Source organism: Cannabis sativa, chromosome 1, assembly GCF_029168945.1.
Source record: "Cannabis sativa cultivar Pink pepper isolate KNU-18-1 chromosome 1, ASM2916894v1, whole genome shotgun sequence".
NCBI lineage: Eukaryota > Viridiplantae > Streptophyta > Magnoliopsida > Rosales > Cannabaceae > Cannabis > Cannabis sativa.
In genome coordinates this window covers 6,745,158-6,765,703 of record NC_083601.1, presented here as the reverse complement: position 1 = coordinate 6,765,703, position 20,546 = coordinate 6,745,158, and the positions used below count along the sequence as shown (strand labels likewise).

Genomic DNA, 20,546 nt, shown 5'->3' with positions numbered 1-20,546 from the left:
AGCCGTTTTCTATATCTCATAGCCATTAGGAGTTTTTTTTTTTTTTATTTATCTTTTTTTATTTTTTTTAAAAAAAAAACTAGAATTAAGGAACCAATTTATGGGAGGTGATTTTGGTAGAATTTGAGATAATATGAATCAATTGAGAATGGGAAGAGTAGCCTATTCATCTTATATATCACAATTTATTTTTACACATTAGCAATGTGGGACTAACTCTTAATAAATTTTAAGTTCATGTATGAAAATTAAAATATGAAGTCATTTAAGAAAATCTAACTGAAAACATAGTACAAAATGAAATATTACAATTGGTTCTTAAAACCACTACGTGGACTGGTAATATAATAATGTACACATTGTCGAATCCAGTGTAGGGAGGAGCAGAGTCCCCTGCTTTGACATGCAGCAGTATGTTGGCTTCTACAGCTCTATGCCAATTTAGAACAAACCATATTTGGGATTTTGTTTTAAGAAGAAAAAAGATCAACCATAGTATCAAATTGGCAATTGGTACGAACTTTATTTCCTTCATTCAAAGTGAAAGGCTCACACACCACCAAAGTATTTTTCTTCATTACCAAAAGCTGGGCTCAGTCCCAGATTGTGGACCTATAAAGTTTTCCACATTGGGTATTTCATCCAACCATGGACTATTCCCTAAGCTTTCTTGTTCTATCCCCTCAAATAGTTTGTCTAAAGGATCTGAGAGAGAGTTACAAACCATGTTCTCTTCTCCCCAACTATATGGATTTTGATGAAGATGAAAACCCACCTGCCCACCAACAACTATGTTACTACTATTTCCAGTTGAATTCTGGTTCTGGGAGGGTAGAACTTCCTGTTGATTCTGATAATACTGACAGTTCATAGCTCCATTATGTGAAAAGAGTTGAGAACTGGAATCTAAGGTATTATTATGAGTATTATGATCACTATTATTATTAGTTCCTTCAGAAGAACTCCCAGAACTTGCAAAACCAGCTGTGACATTATGAGCTATTTGGTTCCCAAGAATCTCTATCTCCTCCTGCAGGTAGGCAACCTGGGCACAAAATTCAACTTATTTAAACTTGTCTAAGGCTTGTTTGGTTTCTTTTCTTTTAAGCAAATAGGTCAAATCATCTTGACATAAGTTACATAAGAGATTACTTTTTCATCATTATTCTTTTTTTTGTTTAAAACATATACTATCAAAGGAGTTATAATTTTCTACCTGTTGTTGGAGAGCAAAGATATGAGCAACACAACCATAAATGGGGTCTCTCATCCGAGCAAGAGCTTCATATGAGATAGAGGTTGCAGCATCACTCCGGTTGTGTTGTGGCAAGTGTAATAACAGCTTTGAAACATTGCTAGCTCCGAACACCTTGTGCACCGCCGCAAAATGGCTTGCAGCCTCGTCGTAGCCGAAGTAAGGAGCAAAAATGCATTCGCTGCTGCATTTTCGCCTCAGAAACTTGCATGCTCCACATGAAGATCCCAAGCCTGTCATAGTGCTCACTAATTAAGGATTATTATTATTATTCTTTTTAAAGTTTAATTTATAATTTTTTTTCACTAATATTTGTCTAAAGGTTTTTTCTCCCTAAACTAATAGTATTCTAATAAATAACTTAGAAATATGCTTCTTTTGTTTGTTCACAAAGTAAAAATAGATTTTGTTTTTATAGGCATCTTGTGGTAAGGGTGTTAGGAAATTCTTTTTGGCTTTGTCCAAAGGACATTCTTCTTTTACTGAAAAGCAGTGCTCATTTTGGGTCTCCTTTATGGGCTACATTGTCATTCTCAAATTGGGTAAGGTTTCCTTATTAGTGCCTCAAAAGGGCTCTTTGTATAAAGATTCTTTAGGAATGAGACTGTTTTGATGGAAGACCTAATCATTATTATCATTAGTTGAGTTTGAATAAAAGAGATAATCATCTTTGTATAATAGTTTTAAGCCATAAACATCTAGCAGAAGAACCGGGAAGGCAACAACTGTCACCTATTTCTCTCTCTCTCTCGAGTATGAAATAGAGAGAGCAACTTTATAAGAAAATCCTATTGGTGAAGAGTGTACCATATTTATTACCTTAAAAGATGGTTCATTAAGTACCACAATTTTGACTACAAAATCAATCAAATAACTTTCAATCTAAAAGTTTTCGAACACTTAAAAAAAGGTTTTCGAACACTTCAGTAGTGATTGGTTATGCTTTACTCACTCAATGTTCATAGTTTTTAAGATAACAAACAAAAGGGTTAATTTGAAATATTTGCTTATTATGTTCAGCACATTGAAACGACATGTAACTTTTAACCAATTAACATAGCAATTATTATTATTAGCCAATATCTCTTGGGAAAGACAAGAGTGCTTAACGTTCCCAATTTGCCTAAAGAAAATTCCAACTCAAAATGATGATAATATGGCATATTTGTATAGTTGCAGTCCATCCTATATCCTTTCCACACTAATTAATGAATATTTAATTTATTGATTGATTAGCACATAATTTATGTGCAATATGTTTAATCCGTATAAATAAAAATGAAAAAAATAATATAGAAGACTTTCAATACTTTATATTTATTAATTAGTATATTTTAGAGAATTTGTAATAAAGATACAAATAAGTGATATGAATAAAAAACGTAGCTTATTTTGTTAAAAGTCTACTATAATGGAGTGCTAACTCTTGATGCAAATATCTCACATAATAAAAAGTGATCTAAATTTAGATTACAATATAGCATGATGCAAAAGGAAAACTTACAAAAATACTAGAATTTGAGTTAATTTTTACAAAATACTGTCACACAATTTTTTTTTTCAAAAATACTGTGTTTTTATAAAACAACAGTGGAACACAAAACAAAACAACATAAAACAATAGTGGAACAACTAAAAAACAACCGTAAAACAATAGTGAAAACTTAACACAGTATAAAACTTAAACAGTATTTTTAAAAAAAATTCCGCCCCACACTATAAAAGTAAAAAAGTTAAAAATTTCCAAAATATACCATAAAGCTATATTTGGCCAATTTTTTTTTTATATATATATTTTTACTCCAATACACAAAGTGCAAATAATCTATAAAAGTCACTATTACTATTAATGCTCATTCAAAATATATAAAATAATTAATTTTATTTATATTATTTTAATATTTTATAAATATTTTATTCAAAATCAATGAATAGTAGTAATAAGTGGTAAAGATGTAATTAAAAAAGGAATTATTTTACAAATACACAAAAATAACAAAAAAAAAAATTACAAAAATATGATTTTACGAAATTTTAAACGTTTTTACGATTTTTTTTATTTTATTTACAGAAAATACGGTCTTTTTATGTTATACTCTTGTTAATTTGTTGTTATTTTTTTATTATTTGTATGTTATTTTTTGTTGTTGTTTTGATGTTATTTAGATATTATTTTTATGTTACTTTTATGTAATTTTTTTGTTGTATTCGTGTTGTTTCTATTGAAAACCGTACAAATGTAAAACAAGTTCTTTAAACGTAAAAATATAATTTTTTTTATAAAAAATAGTGCCTTATGTAATTATCTCATTAAAAAAGGTACTATTTATTGTGGGCTAAAATTTGACCCATGCTATTTTGTGCTAAATTTGGCACAATTTTTAGCTTGAGCCAAATTTGCCACACATTTTACATCACTAATGGAGTTAAGTTTTAGTAAAATATTCTAAAAATAATAATACACCACATTTATAGCTCTCCATTGGAGATGCTCATAAATGCTATAATTTTATATTTACCATTATGTCATTTCTATATTTTATTATTAAAGTTTAGTTAGCATGATCATTTATATTAAATGACTTGTATTATTATTATTTTATTATTAAATTTTATATTAACTTTTGTATGACTATTATTATTTTATATATTTTTTTTATAAATTATTAGATCAATATGATATATTAAATTTTATATCAAGATTTACAATTATGCATTAGAGCATAATAATAAAAGTTGATGCAAAAATATCACAAAATAATTATTTGGACCAAATATATATCAATTTATGCATCTCCTATTGGAGATGGTCTTACACTCTTTTTTTATCTATTAATGAATGTACATATTATTAAATTATTTATACTGTAAATTATTTATGTAGATTGGGATATAATACATTCTTTCTTAGAGCATCTTTAACGGAGTACTAAAAAAGTAGTATATTATTATATTTTAGCACACTTAAAAAAGTACTTCTATAATAACGTTTTAAAAAGTGTCAAATTCGGCACATGCTAAAAATTGTGCTAAATTTGACACAAGATATAGCATTGTGCTAAATTTGGCCCACAATAAATTTTACATTTTTTATTTATTATAATACCGCTAATTATTACGATCCATTGACATTTAAATAACTTTATCTTCTTTATTTATTATATTACTATTAGACCATCTCTAATGAGTGATGCAAAAGTTGAGTTATATTTGGCACAAAAAGTAATTTTATGATATTTTTACAGCAACTTTTACTATGTGATCCAATACATAATTGTAAATTTTAATGTAAAATTTAATGTCATTTAATACCCACTTAATAATTTATTAAAAAAATATAAAATAATATTAATAATATAAAGATAAATATAAAATTTAATAATAATAATGCAAGTCATTTAATGTTAAGGAGCTTGTTAACAAAAATTAATAATAAAATTTTAAAAATGTCATAATTGTAAATATAAAAGAACATCATTTATTATGATGCAAATTTTGTTTCATTCTACGTTGTGATCCAAATTTGGATCACTTTTTGTTATATGATGTATTTGCATCATAATTTGGCACACTATTAGAGTAGAATTTTAACATAGTGAGCTATATTTTACAGCTGCATCACTCATTTGCATCTCCATTAGATATGCTCTTATCTAAGCAATAAAATAATAAAAGATAATGATGTTTGTATATATTCAATACAATATTGTTATAATGGCATTTTTTTTGCTTAAAAATACGAGTACAATCTCGTAAAAAGTTGACACGTGGATCCATCTTCCTAAAAAAAAAGGATGACGTGTCAATAACATGGCTCTCGAAGAGTTAACCTTGCATGACTCAAACTTGCAAGAGGATACAATAGCATGGTAAAAGATAAGTGGGACCAAGTGAAATCAATGCTGATCGCGCATATCGATTATAAGTGATGAGCAAGTAAATCTCTCCCACAGCAAGCAAAGACTATTTCATTATATAAGTATGGTCCGAATGAATATTTTTCGATGAGTCATCAGGAACTTGCATTTTCTAAGTCGTCAACACATGGAATGTCTGAGTATGTAATCCAAGATGATTGAAGACATTCATAAATTAAATTTAGGCTCAAAGGTCTATTATGCGAGAATAACACCGAGCCCCAAAGTTTTTGTGTTTGGAATATGAATGGACAAACATCAGCTGAGTAAGTCGCACGTGTTGTTGCAATTAAGACAAGAACAGAAGAATTGTTCTTGCATTTATTCTTTGAACATTTATCCTAATTAAACTGTGTAATTATTATAATAACAACTATGTAATCCTAACAAACTCTTGCTTTCTATATAAAAGTGTGATCTAAATTTAATAAACTAACCTGAAATCAATTACCAAAAATGGACTAAGCAGATCGAGGTTTGACTGAACCACTATATTTCTCTAGTCTTTTTTATATTTCTATCCTTGCTTTGTCTATTTCTTAGTCCAAACTTTGAGTACTCTTAACTTTAAGTGAGTACTCACATAACTGCTGGTGAGTGTTCTTAATTTCTTCGAATACTCGCACTTTTGTGTGTTGTCTAAATTCCTCCAAAAATATTTGATGGCGTCTGTGGGAAACGTTTTTATTTGAGATTTTTGGAGGAGAATCAAAATATCTACAAAACCGACAAACACGAACAACAACAACAAAACTGTCAGCATTGGCACTATCAGTGTTCCCATTACTGGAGGAAGAACCACTCGCGTTGATGCTGCTATGGAAGGAGTAGGGCATACTAACGTGATTCCCTTAACTTATTTCCTTTATTTTTAGGCCACACTAGAAAACCCTCAACACCGGCAACTACAGTTGGTTAGTTTCCACCAATAACACCTGCCCATGCTTCTGATAGTATTATTCAACTGACAACTGCATAGTACACACCAATGTAGGAGGAGATGTAGGCACTACATGCAAAAATTGCAAGAAGAAATTGAACTCTAGCACGATGTCCACAACAAGTCCCAGCAAATTATCACATAGATAATTAGGTAACTAGCAATAATAGTCATAATAATGACCGTGCTAAAATTCACCGTAACCACAAGGAACATTCAGATGAGAACAACCCAAATAGACTCAACTTGAATGAGCTTATTCGTGACCCCACACATGGAAAGGGGCCCGCTGATAATAACTCAAACCAGCGATCTCGATATAGGGAGCGAAGGACGCGTGAAGAAGAAAACAATCGATACAACCCCTGCACTCGTGCACAAACACAACTTAAGGTGGATGATTGTGAAACTCAATCTTCATCCTCGAGATCTCACAATCATACTCCTAGTATTTATACAAGGCTAGGTTCAATTTTTACAAGGCTAGGGGAAAGATATCATGTGCACAGAGGAGACGTGAGAGATCACCTCAACGAGGCATTTCTCGTACGATCCTAGACTCCCCAAAATTGTGACAGAGGAGGAACCTCGTGATCCCCGTTTTACCGATCAAGGTATCCCCCTTGGTGGACAACCACTAGCAAATTTGAACAATGCATCAAATGTCGTTAACTCGCCACACACACCTGCTGCAATTGATAATGCGGTGGTACCTGCCAATATAGTTATAGTAACAGTTCCACCTTGTAATCAAGTAGTACCTCCTAGCAATTCTATTCAACAAAGGGTAATTGATCAAGGAAATCTCTTGCGAGCTCTAAAAATGATCGAGCAGTAGAGAAAGCTTGTTTACAAGTTACATGGGATGTCGCCCTTCATGAAGGAGGTGTGGCAAGCGTGGCTTCCAAAGGGTTTCATACCCTTTGAGTTGCTAAAATATAAAGGTACGACTAATCCTATTGATTATCTTGACATATTTAATACTATTATGAAGGTTGATCAGGTACCACAATTGGCTAAATGCTAAATCCTTACCGCAACTTGGGAGGATACGTGCACGATTAGTTTAGTCAGTTACCAAAAGCATTACTTTACACATCAGATACGTTCATGGATTTATTTCTAACACATTTTCAGACAACAATGACCTATAGACCGTCTTATATGACTTTCATTAATTAAACAAGAGTAAGGAGAGACCTTGCACGACTATTTTAAATGATTCAATGCCGAAGTAACTCGATCAAGGGCTAAAAATATCATAACATGTTTAATTAGTGGCTTTGATAGAAATGTTATGATAAGTTGATAGTATGCCTATTCAAGTAGTTAGAAGTATTTGCGATTTAACCTAGTTTCCTAGAAGTAGAGATTTCTTAGTGGCTAAAAAATAGTAAAATAACTTTTATTAATAAAGTTATTATTATATGATAAGTTTAAAACTTATCAATTTAATATATATAACATTTTAAAACTTAATAAAGAACAGAACAAAAACCCTCCTCCTTCGGTGCAATAAAACACTCACCATCACTATCCAATTTTCTTTAATTTTTAGCCAGAAACATAATAATTCAAGCCCAAGTAGTAGCTGGTATGGATAGTAAATCATTGAAGGGAGAGCTTAAGGTAAGGGTTGGTTTCGTTTTAAGTTGAAAAAGTTTGGTATTATATGTTGAGTTGTGGGAATTGTGATCCATGAATCTGTTTTTGGGTTGCTATGGGATTAGTTTTGATATTTACTTGCTGAATTTGAGGTGGTTTTGAGTTTGAAATTAAGTTTGAATTCTTAAAGCTCAAAGCTCAAGCTTTAATGACGTTTTTTGTTTAAGGGCGAGTTTTGAATTTCTGTTACGTTGGGACTGTTGTATGGATGATATATATGTGCCATATGAAGTTTAGAATTATTTGGATAGGTTTCGATGGTATTTCAGAGAGTGCGAAACTCAAAAATTACGTTCTTGCAGAAAATGGTCTTCCGTTTTGGGGAAAACAGCTACCAGTTTCCTACCAGGAAACCTAGAGAAAACGGTTAACCGTTTCCCAAAACGGTAGGCCATTTCTAAAGGTCTTTTTGAACCATGTTTTTTTGTATTTTCGTGGAATTTGAAGTAGGTATACTGTAATATCCCGATAAGCCTAATGGTAAATAATTTGGGTTTATATTTATATTATGTGTTAATCAGGTAATAAGTGAGATTATGATCCTACTAATTTATTTGAGCATAAAATGTAAATTTTCCTATAAGTGAGTAAATAAGCGTAATTTGTAAATTACGGAGATTTTATAGCATGTGTGAATGTAATATGAGCTATATGTGAAATAAAATATTTTAAGGTTCGGCGACCCTGAAGACTCGATAAGTGGATATATAAGTATTTGTTAATTACGGAGATTTATTTGAATATGTGGATATAATATGAGTCATTTGTGAAATAAAAATATTTTCATGTTCGACGACCCTGGAAACCCGATTAGAGGCTAAAAATGTCACAACAGTTTTAGTTAGAAATATTGATGAGATTATTAGGATAAGTTGATTTAAGAAATATCGGGATATTTTAAGGTACTCGAAGTTGACCAGATACCCTGAAAATAGAGATTTCTTAATGGCTAAGAAATAATAAGATAACTATTAATAATAAAATTTTTATTAATATTATTATTAATATTATATTATTATTAATATATTATTATTATTAATAGACACGTAATTGAGTGATTGGTGGATGTTGGATCACAAAGTAGGTTATTTATTAAACAACGAGCTATATAATTGAGTGTAGAATAAGCTTTAAAGTAGTTAACCAAGTATGAAGATAATGATGATTGCAAGGAAGCAATGGTGGTGTATGAACTAGGGAATAAAACCTTAGTAGTAATGAAGGGAAAAATATACGAGGGTCTTAGATGTTGATGGATTAGCTTCATCAACGGGAGACTCACTATAAGTTGGTATGGTAATTTGTACCAATGGGTTATCAATATAACAAAAAATATACTTGAGGTATGTATATTTTTAGGTATGTTGAAAATATCATCAGACCTCTACCAAACACAGAAAAGAAATTTCACGATAACAGAATGATCTTTGATTGATTATTATTAGTTGAGAATTTAGGAAATATGTATTTTTCAGTTTAGTTATGGGTACCTGGTAAGAGCAATGTTGCCTCTACCGTATAGGTTACATTAATTCACTTTATAATGGTAGTTACTTGTAAGTGATTGGGAAATTTTAAAGTTGTGTCAACTCGAGAGAAATTGATGCAAGTTAAAATAAGTAGAAATGGACAAGATTTAAGTTGACAACAAGATGGAAATTCTTCAAGTTTAAGTGAACAAAACCGATGAGGAATTGTAAGTGGTGAATGAAGGGAGTGATGGGACTTGATTTTTTTTTCCGAAAGAATGAAAGCAAGAAATACAATTAGGAACGACAATGAAGCATCTACTTTCTGATAACCCACCATGAGCTTACTTTGGAGTTAAGCATACTTAACTTTGGGTAATCTCAAGATGAGAAATCCTTCGAGGAGTCACCTCGGGAAATGTATGAGTGAGGACAAAGTACGCTAGAAAGATTCATATTAGGATGCAGAATCGGTAGTCATTCCAGAGATTATTAAGAGGAAGTGATGTGTTAATAGCAGAAATTTACAAGGTATTGAGACAAGTAAGTGGGCAGAAATAAGAAATGCTCTAATTGAATATCTATCAGAAATGAATACTTAACTTGTTACTAAGTTAAGTTAGTAGATCAGCTTAGGAGATCTCATAGAAGGAGTAGAAAGACATAATTATGAATTATGTACTATGAGATCTTATGATTTTGACCGAGTAGTAACGGTTGGACATACAGAGTTAATATGTTGTCTATCAGTATAGACAATTTATACAATAAATAAAGATATGGAATTTATACGAAGGAATAGTCTAATCTTGTAAAATTCTAAGGTTGATATCTTTGGCTATGATGTTAAGAATTAAAGAAGGTGATTGAGAACTATGGAGGTTCAAGCAAAAATAGTATGATGTTTTATTCTTGAAAGGTGGGTAACCTGAGAAGATCAATGGAATATTAGAAACATGTTGTGAGCATATTTAATAAATGATAGATTATCTTAGAATAATCTCTTCCCTGATGAGGTTTTTTATTTAAAAGTGATAATTAAATGTACCACAGGTTAGGTAGATTAATAAGTGTGGTACAAGAGAAATATTAGATACTTGTTTACTGAAGTAATTAGGCTAGGTAGCCTATCAGCTAGCCTTAACTCCTGCGTTGTCCGGAGTATATAATGTGTTTCATGTCTCCATGCTGAGAATATATGTATTAAACTCGACTCATATTCTGAGCTGTGATGATATTAAACTTCAGACAAACTTATTATATGGGAAAAACGTCTTGTCCAGGTTTTGGACTAGAAAAAAAAAAGTACTATGAAATGAGACAATTTCACTAGTTGAGAAAGTGCTATAAAAAAATAGCAAGATAGAAACAACATTTGAGAGTTAGAATCATAAATATGGGGGTAATATCCCGAATTGTGTAAATAAATTTTGAGGACGAAATTTCTATAAGGAGGGAGTGGTTGTAATATCCCGATAAGCCTAATGGTAAATAATTTGGGTTTATATTTATATTATGTGTTAATCAGGTAATAAGTGGGATTATGATCCTACTAATTTATTTCAGCATAAAATGTAAATTTTCCTATAAGTGAGTAAATAAGCGTAATTTGTAAATTAGGGAGATTTATATAGCATGTGTGAATGTAATATGAGCTATATGTGGAATAAAATATTTTAAGGTTCGGCGACCCTGAAGACTCGATAAGTGGATATATAGCGTAATTTGTTAATTACGGAGATTTATTTGAAATACGTGGATATAAAATGAGTCATTTGTGAAATAAAAATATTTTCATGTTCGGCGACCCTTGAGACCCGATTGGAGGCTAAAAATGTCACAACAGTTTTAGTTAGAAACATTGATGAGTTTATTAGGATAAGTTGATTTTAAAAATATCGGGATATTTTAAGGTACTCGAAGTTGGCCAAATACCCTAGAAATAGAGATTTCTTTATGGCTAAAAAATTATAAGATAACTATTAATAATAAATTTTTTATTAATATTATTATTAATATTATATTATTATTATTGTATATATAAAACGAAACTTTTCGTTTAAAATATATATATATTAAGTTTTAAGTTAACAGTAGAGAAGAACGAAGGAACAAACTCTCGTTCTCTTTTCTTCGACAAAATTTTCTCCCCCTATATCTATTTTTCTTGATTTTTAATCCAAAACTTAGCGATCTAAGCTCCGGTTGTAGTAGGATAGCAAATCCTGGAAGAGGGAAAGCTTAAGGTATGGTTTAATTTCGTTTTAAGTTTAAAAACAATTGGTTTCGTATAAGGGGTTTTGTGAATTAGAATAGTTGTGGAGATTCTGACTTTGTAGAATTGTTCTTTGGTACCTATGGGACTAGTATCGATGTTTACTTGTTGAATTTGAGGTGATTTTGAGTTAGAAATTGAGCTTTGAACTTTTTAAAGCTTAGTCCGAACGTTAATGGCGTTTTTCATTTAAGGGCTCGATTTTTATTTCTGTTACGTAAAAATGGTAATATTTATGGTATATATGCGCCCTGTGAAGTTTGGAGTGATTTGGATAAGTTTTGGTAGTGTTTCGGTGAGTGGGAAAATTGAGATTTTCGAGTTTTATAGGTTTTAGAAATTTCTAAGAGATTAGAAATTGTATTTTTGTGATAACTTTTTACTCGCATGTCTGTTTTGGACATTCTATCTACCGTTTCGAAGCTTGCGATGAGCTCTACAATATGGTGTATGTTTCAGAGCCAAAATATAAGTTTTATTTTAGTGTATTTATACCGCGGGGTTTGGTAGAAAACCCTAGATTGTCTTATGTGAATATAAGCAGTGTTTTGGGATAAACACTTATTGGTTTACCGTTGTTGTTACATAGGGCCGAGATCATCGGGGATAGTTCCTTACTTGGGTTGGCCGAAATGTATGAACTTGGATTAAAGGTAAGAAAATTATATTGTACTGTATAGTACGTTGTATATAATACAATTAGTAGTGTTATGAATTGAATAATATTGAGATATAGTTAATATTGTTATATATTGAAAAGACTGATTGGTTGAGTACTGATAATGTGATAAAATTATGCATGTGATATATGGGCTCACCTAATTAGGTGATGTAATTTTCCTGGCGTAAGTACGGGCGTCAGCAATATATGATGAGTATCGAGTGTATGTACGGGCTCACCTGATTAGGTGATGCGATTTTCCTGGCGATGTACTGGACGTAAGTATGGGCGTCAGTGATATATAATGACTACCGAGTGTATGTACGGGCTCACCTGATTAGGTGATGCGATTTTCTTGGCGACGTACTGGCGTAAGTACGGGTGTCAGTGATATATGATGAGTACCGAGCATAGGCACGAGCTCACCTGATTAGGTAATGTAATTTTCCTGGCGATGTATCGGGCATAGGTACGGACGTCAGTGACATATGATAAGTACCGGGCGTATGTACGGGCTCGTCTGATTAGACGATGCGATATTGGTGTCAGATTATGGCACAGGCTCACCTGATTAGGTGATGCAATTATATGATATATGGGTGTAGGTTTTTGGCACAGGCTCACATGATTAGGTGATGCAGTTATGCGACATATGGGTGTCGGGCTATGGCATGGGCTCACCTGATTAGGCGATACAATACAAGATTATCAGATTAAAGCATCGACTTGCCCAATTAGGCAGCGTGATGTTATGAAGATGGTTGCTTTATGAGGTAACATATATATTATTTATATGATTAAATGAATATGAATTCCATTATTGGTATAATAGTTTTGTATTACCAAATATATGTATACTGATGTTTATTCGTGGCAGATACCAGTAGTGATTTGGATTTCATCTTATGAATAAAGTGTGATGATTTGATTCTTATTGTGTATAAATGATAATGTTCGAATAACAAACTATATGATTGTTATTACTACTTTTCTTACTGAGTCCTTGTGACTCACGGGGTGCTATGGGTGTAGGTAAAGGCAAAGAAAAGCTAGATCAACCATGAGGTGACAGTCTTCTCCAGCAATGTACATATTGACCTCACTGGCCTGCGTGCCGAGTTGCCAGGAGTTGTTTTGGGCTGGCTGTATCTATTGTGTATTCTGATTGTGTGTTTAAATGGTTGTCATATATATTTCTTTAGCAAATTTTTTTATAATAGGGATCCCTGGAACACGCTTTTTATGCCGTTGTAATGTCTGTTTTTAGTGTTTTATTTTAGTCAAGTTTTTTTAATATTATCACAGTTTTTAATACTTAATTATTCTATTAGTATTAAACTAGTTTATAAAATCACACACTTGGCGTCCTTATAGATTAGGGCGTTACAGATACCCTAGTGACCTATAGAGATTCTTGGGAATGATTTTTAGACCTAAATAAGGTTAGCTTGCTTGGCTAGTTGTTATTTTGATGTTATGAGATAGGGCCTAAGATCGTCAATTGTTCTCCAAGCAAGTCGGCTAACATACCTGAACTAAAATTTAAGGTAAGAAAAGTATAATGTACCACATGGCATGATATATCTTTTAATTGTCGATTGTCTAATTATGCAATGTAAATGTGATTCACATGCTCGTTTGATTAAGCAATGTGATACATTGGTGCCAGATTATGGCACATGCTCACTTGATTAGGTAATGCGATATATTAGTGCCAGGTTAGGGCATGGGCTCGCCTAATAAGACGATGCGATGCATTAGTGCCAGGTTCTTAAATGGCCTCACCTGATTAGGTGATGCGATATATTAGTGCCAAGTTAGGGTACAAACTCGCCTGATTAGGCCATGCGATATATTATTTTTAGGTTATGGCACGGGCTCACTTGATTAGGTGATGTGGTGATATGATGTATTCTGCTAGGTTATGGCATGGGCTCACCTGATTAGGTGATGCAGTGATACGATGTATGGTGCCATGTTATGGCATGGGCTCACCTGATTAGGTGATGTGGTGATATGATGTTGGTGTTAGGCTATAGCACGAGCTTGCATGATTAGATAGTGCAATATATGGTTTCTTCTTTTTTCTATGCATATGCCTAATTATATTATATAATCTTTGGAATGTTATGCTTTTGATTATTTTATGATAATAAAATGAATAATCAATTATTATATGTATTTCCTTTATTACTTTTCTTGTTTAATCCTTCTGACTCACGGGTGCTCTGTGGTGCAGGTAAGGATAAAGAAAAGTTAGAGCAGCCATGAGGCGACGGTCTTCTCCAAGGAATGTACATATTAACCCTACTGACGTGTGTGACAAGTTGCCAAGAGTTGTTTTGAGCTGTATCCGCTAAGTATTTTGATTTGTTATTATACATTGTCCTTCTGTAAAAACTTTTATAACAGGGATCCTCAAAACAAAGTTTTAGTGTTATTATATTATCTGTTACTAGAGTTTTATTTTAATAAATTTTTAATATTACCATAGAGATTAATAATAAAATAATCTATCAACACTAAACTAGTTTATAAAATCACACACATGACGTCCTTCTAGATTAGGGCATTACATCTATACCCTGAAAGCTCGTGTGTTTGGAATATAAATGGATAAATAGTGATTTATTAAGTCGCACACGTTGTTGCAATTAAGACAAGAACGGGCGAAACTATTCTTGCATTAATTCTTTGAACGTTTATATTAATATATATTGTGTAATTATTGTAATAACGTTACTGTTTGACCGGTTATGTAATCCTAACGGACACCTACTTTCTATATAAAGGGGTGACCCAAATCTAATAAATTAATTAAGCCAAAAAAAATTACTAAACATAGACTAAGCAGATTGAGATCTGACTGAATCACTATAATTTGCTTGTCTTTTTTATATTTCTATTCTTGCTTTGTCTATTTTGTAGCCCAAATTTTGATTATTTATAATTTTAAGTGAATACTCGCATAATTGTTGGTGAGTGTTTTTTATTTCCTCGAATATGCACACTCTTTTGTGTTGTCTAAATTCGTCTGAGAATAAATATTAAATGATGATTAATATTAATTATAGTTTTTTTTATATCTTTATATTAGAGAATTATAAATAATGAAACTAAATATAACAAAAATTAAGCCAAATGTAACATAAATTTTACATCGCATTAGAGATAGTCTTAACAATCGATGTAATTACACGTGGGAAATTATGGAAATGAAAGGCTCGTTTGATACGCCGGGTCGTATTGTATTAAATAATAACTAACACTATGTTTGGATTAAGTAATTTGTATTAATTATTACGACCAACCTTTTTAATACAATGTATGTTGTATTATTTAATACATAATAAATAGTTCGTATTAGCTTGTATTATAATATTTACAAAAGATTGGGGTCAACACCAATCTCTGACCAGGACCCGGACCCTGCACCCGGACTCGGGACCCAAGATTCGGACCAGGACCCAAACCTAGACCCGGACCCGGACCTGGACTCGAGACCCAGACTCGGGACCCAGACCCGGACTCGGACCCGGACCCGGACCCAGACCCGAACACGGACCCAAACCCGAACCCGGACCTGCACCCAGACCCCGAACCCAAACCCGCACCCCAGACCCGGACCCGCACCTTGGACCCGAGACCCAGATCCGGACCCGGACTCGGACCCGGGGCCCCGAATCCGGACCCGAACCCCGGACTCGGGACCCCAAATCCGAACCCAAACCCGTAGTTGGTTTTGGGATCGAGTGTATTAAAAATATATAATAACTTTACACAATCAATTAGCACAAGTCAATACCAAACATTGTATTGTATTAAATAATACTAATACAATACAACACAATCCAACACAATATAGTATAATATACATTAGGGCGTACCAAACTAGCCCTAACTAGCTTATTTAATTCATTGAGTAGTCAAATCAAAGTGATAGGTTAGAGCACTCGGATAAAGCAATTATGCTTTAACCTGATGAGAATAAATTTATTCTTTTTATTAGTTGTTTTATCCTAGGCTTAATGAGGGATTAATGGACATAGAGTCCATGACTCATGACGGCCATTTGTCACTACGTAACTAATTCTCCATAATTAGTAATATTTTATCACTTTTCACATTGTTAAAAATTCATATTTGTGTTCGGCTGTTGGCCACTTTCACCATGAATCGGTCCAAAAAAACCTACTCTATTTTATGTGTAGTACTTCCCTAGAATTAATACAAATTACAAATAAAAATAAAATAAATTAAAGTAGGGTGTTGTTTGAAACAGCATGAAATTTAACTCTCTCTCAAAAATTCATGAAAACAGGCTAACGTAGCTATCATACAAGAGTAGTTCATGCAGATAATAATATATAAAAAGCAGAATTTGGGTTAATGAGAGAGAATTTGAGGGAGACATGTAATGCTATTTTCAGTAAAATGAACCTCTAACTTTATGTCATTTCTAAACTATTTACATCCTTTAATGTTTTGATTTACTAATAAATAATTACTATAACAAATATAATATATTATTTTATGCATGAAAATGGAATGTGATAAATATAGCTTTACGGCTTTGGAGCTTAACGATGAAAATTAGTGTCTTTCTCTATCATGGCTCAATTATCAGGCTTATCATCCTCAACAACAGGCCTAGGATTTGTAGCTCTTCATCTCAATTAATGGCGTTTTTCTCTGTTTTATTCTTGTGTTTGTGCATCAACCTATTAATATTATCGTAGTTCAAGGGTTATAGCTATAGTGGTGCATATTTCCCACCTATATGTTTTTCTCGAGAACTTTTTAATCTGTCATCTCATTTAAATTATCACAAAATTCCTGCCTTATGTATTCAAAATTTCTTTTATTTCATGAAGATTTGTAGTACATATTCTCAACATGTTAAACTTTGCACTCATCAAACATAAATTTACTGACTTATAAGAAAGGATTGTTAGAGATTTATATATATAAACTGAAATATATATGATTATGTATAAAGTGCGGAATAAATAAATTATATATGCACTATATAACTTAATGATCGAAATACCTCGAATCATTGATTCTTGAAAGGAAACTGGTTGATGTGGGTAATCGGGCTTCCTCGCTCTCTCAATTCTCTTTAAATGGAATTTGCTGTTATGAACAGAATGAGTGAGGAACTCGGGGACCGAGACCCTATATTTATAGTTGAGATACTCCATCAGTATCTGTGCCACATTAATTGTCAAAATATTTTGACAATTAATTCAGGAAATTAAATCAGGTAATAAATATAGAAATCTGACCATATATAGAATATTACATAATTGATTTTGTCTAAATTCAATGAATATAAAATATTCACTTATCAGAAAATCAATTATTTATTTATTTCCTTAAATAGAAATTTATTTTTTTAAATAGAAATATATTTCCTTAAATAAAAATATTCTTATATTCTCCCACTTGGTCAACATTTAGACTAAAACATTCAAACCCAAACTTTAGTTATTCTGATACTACTTAATGATCCTGAAACAAATGTAATGCAAAGTCTTATTCAGACTCTTAGGCATACATTAGGCTTCTAAAATAGAAGCAAATGAATGTTCTTAATTTATTCTCATTCCAAATCATTTTTCAGATGTTGGTTTGAGTTGAATTTATCACACTTAAAGATAAAAGTTATATCAGATGAATAATACATAATTTTATTTAATCAGAGATGCTGTGGCTACTCTCTAATTAATTAAAATTATATATGTTATTTATATGCATTATCTCAAAATAATAATTTGAGATATGAATTATTTCACCTCATATAGAAAACTTAATCATCATTTGCAAGTAACATATTGTCTACGTATAAAACAAATATTACTCCCACTAACCTTCTGGTATATAATTATTTCCATAATTCTCTTTTCAAATCTAAAGGAAAAGATGATATAATGAAAATACCAATTTGTGAAATGTTTGTTTTAATCTATAGGTAGACACTTTAAGCTTGCATATGTTCACCTCTATTAGAGGAAAATATTTATGGTAGTCTGTATACCTTCTCCTCTAGTTCACTGTTTGGAATTGATTAATGAACTAAAACAAGCAACAAATTCCAAGGTCTATAATAGAATCTTTTATAAAAACAAGTGAGAATGCAGATCTCCTTTGTTATTGATTCTTATTTCAAAATGAAAATTCTTTTATATCTTTATGTTTCTCAATGTTGCCTAATGAAGATTATTGGTGAAAAAATCTATGCTTAATTAATGTTCTCCATCCCATTAGGCAACTTTACTAAAGATAAACTTTATTGCTCTTTAAGATATTCATTTCTTCATTCATGGCATATTGTACTACAACTTCAACTCTTTATCATTCTATAATTTAATTTGTGTCTCAGATTAATATTGTAGTTGAACTCTTATTGTACAAAATATAATCACTAGAAAATATTGATCTTATTATTCTAATAAGTCATCTTAAGGATGGACCAACAAACTCTGAAAAGAGAAAATGGTTCAATATGCATGTTATTTTAGCAATTACTAAATAACATAACTTATTAGATTTTATCAATGACTTGTAGATTATTAATGATTAGTTATGAATTCTCAATAACCATTAACCTTAAAGGTTGTTGTGAATCATAATTAATCTAACACTTGAGGTGGAAGTTTGAGAAAATATGAATGATCTTTCTCAGAAACTAGGTTCCTAGATTGATCACTCCCACTGATCAAGTCAATTTTTAATTCCACGGTTCTAGTGTTGTGAGATGGATAATAAATATGTAACCCTTAAACCTTATAGCTTTTCAAATGAAATATGCTAATTTATGGTTTTGGGCCCAGATCATTTCTTTGACAATTGTACTCTAACTATATATGGGTATTTATAAAATGTGTACATGTCATCAAGTCGATTTTCAACCTTATCACAACTTAAAATATGTTTGAGAAACAATTTTGGTTAGAACACGATTTGATATGTACACCCCATTGAAGAGTATCAATAGACAAAGATTTAGGAAGGTTTGGAGTTTGCTATGTACGCTCCACCCCATGTCTAAAAAATGCTTAGTTTCTTAAATCTGTCACACACTATGATTTAGGTGTACCAGGCATATGTACTGGGCAATGAATCCATAATTTTAAAGAAACTTTACAAATAGAGTGGGAGTTTATCCATACTCACGAATTTTAATGTAGTATTCTCCATTTTATATTTGATCTCACTATCTTAATATGCAAAATGCACTATTTCTCTACTTAAGATTTAAATGTCTTGAAACATATAAATCTATACTTTTGTAGAAAAATAATTTATGTGAGTAATCATTAAAAAATGAGATGCAAAATTTGAGTCCATGTCTTCAAAATTAATTGACTTGTATGATTTCTAATATGATAGAATTCTAATATGCACCGATTTTGACTTGTTGGAATACATATTCTCAATGAATTTCACACAAGTTCTAAATAAAGTTAGTAAAATCAAGTGTAATGAATATCCCCACCATTTACTAACATTTATTATATTCATGGATATATGTTCCATAATTTTTGGTGCTATAATGTAGAAGAATTCTTATTGATAACACATTTTTTATTGTCAGATTGAACTTGCATATCTTTATGAGTGACATCATTTTGTAGTAAAGACCTCTAAATGTGTCTAAATCAAGTCTCAATAGAATCTTAGAACATAAAGGTCTTTGCTAATTTTAAAACAAAGCCACTACTATATTGCTTGTCCGTTAAACTTCTAAATGTGAGAACTTATCTTATCTGTGGATAAGATTTGCTCATAGTTACTAACTTTCTTAGGTTTATTTGTAAACCTTGCAAGAAATTATGAATGTGGAATAATAATCTAAAATAATCCACTATGTGTTAATAATCACATTAATTATATTAGAATGAATTCATACACAATAAATTGAAAATTTATTGGTGATAATAAAGTGTGATTTATTTTTCTTTATTATATAGTAAAAACTGTACATTTTGGATGAAGTTATCAGAATAAATTTTGGAAATTTCTACTGGTATGGTAAAAATTTATGAATAGTGATGTAATAAAATTACATATATAGTTTTGAGGTTTAAATGAATCATGTTTTTACCAATGAATAACCATGCTTAAATATGAAATCTTATTAAACAAAAATTGCCTGTGGGCTAAATTTTTAATTTAATAAGATTAAATTTAGATGTAGATTATGATAGATTTACACAATTTATGAAAAAACTTAAAGTTTAATATTTCTATCTCAATGAAAGGTATGAAACACTTATAAATGTTTCAAAATTTTATACTTTATGATAAAATTATCAAACATAATTCCCTGTGGGATAAATTAAGAGAATTTAATTTAAC

The 20,546-nt window shown here is 31.3% G+C and overlaps 1 protein-coding gene across 1 annotated transcript; it reads right to left on the bottom strand.

Annotated features, from left to right (window-relative positions):
• Positions 1-207: 207 nt before the first annotated feature.
• Positions 208-2,201, bottom strand: LOC115707283 (LOB domain-containing protein 33). Its single transcript, XM_030635194.2, has 2 exons — positions 1,217-2,201; positions 208-1,045 (listed from the first exon to the last, which is right to left on the bottom strand). Exons 1-2 carry the CDS (start codon positions 1,493-1,495, stop codon positions 578-580), a joined length of 747 nt encoding a protein of 248 aa, XP_030491054.2. The 5' UTR covers positions 1,496-2,201; the 3' UTR covers positions 208-577.
• Between the last annotated feature and the right edge of the window lie 18,345 nt (positions 2,202-20,546).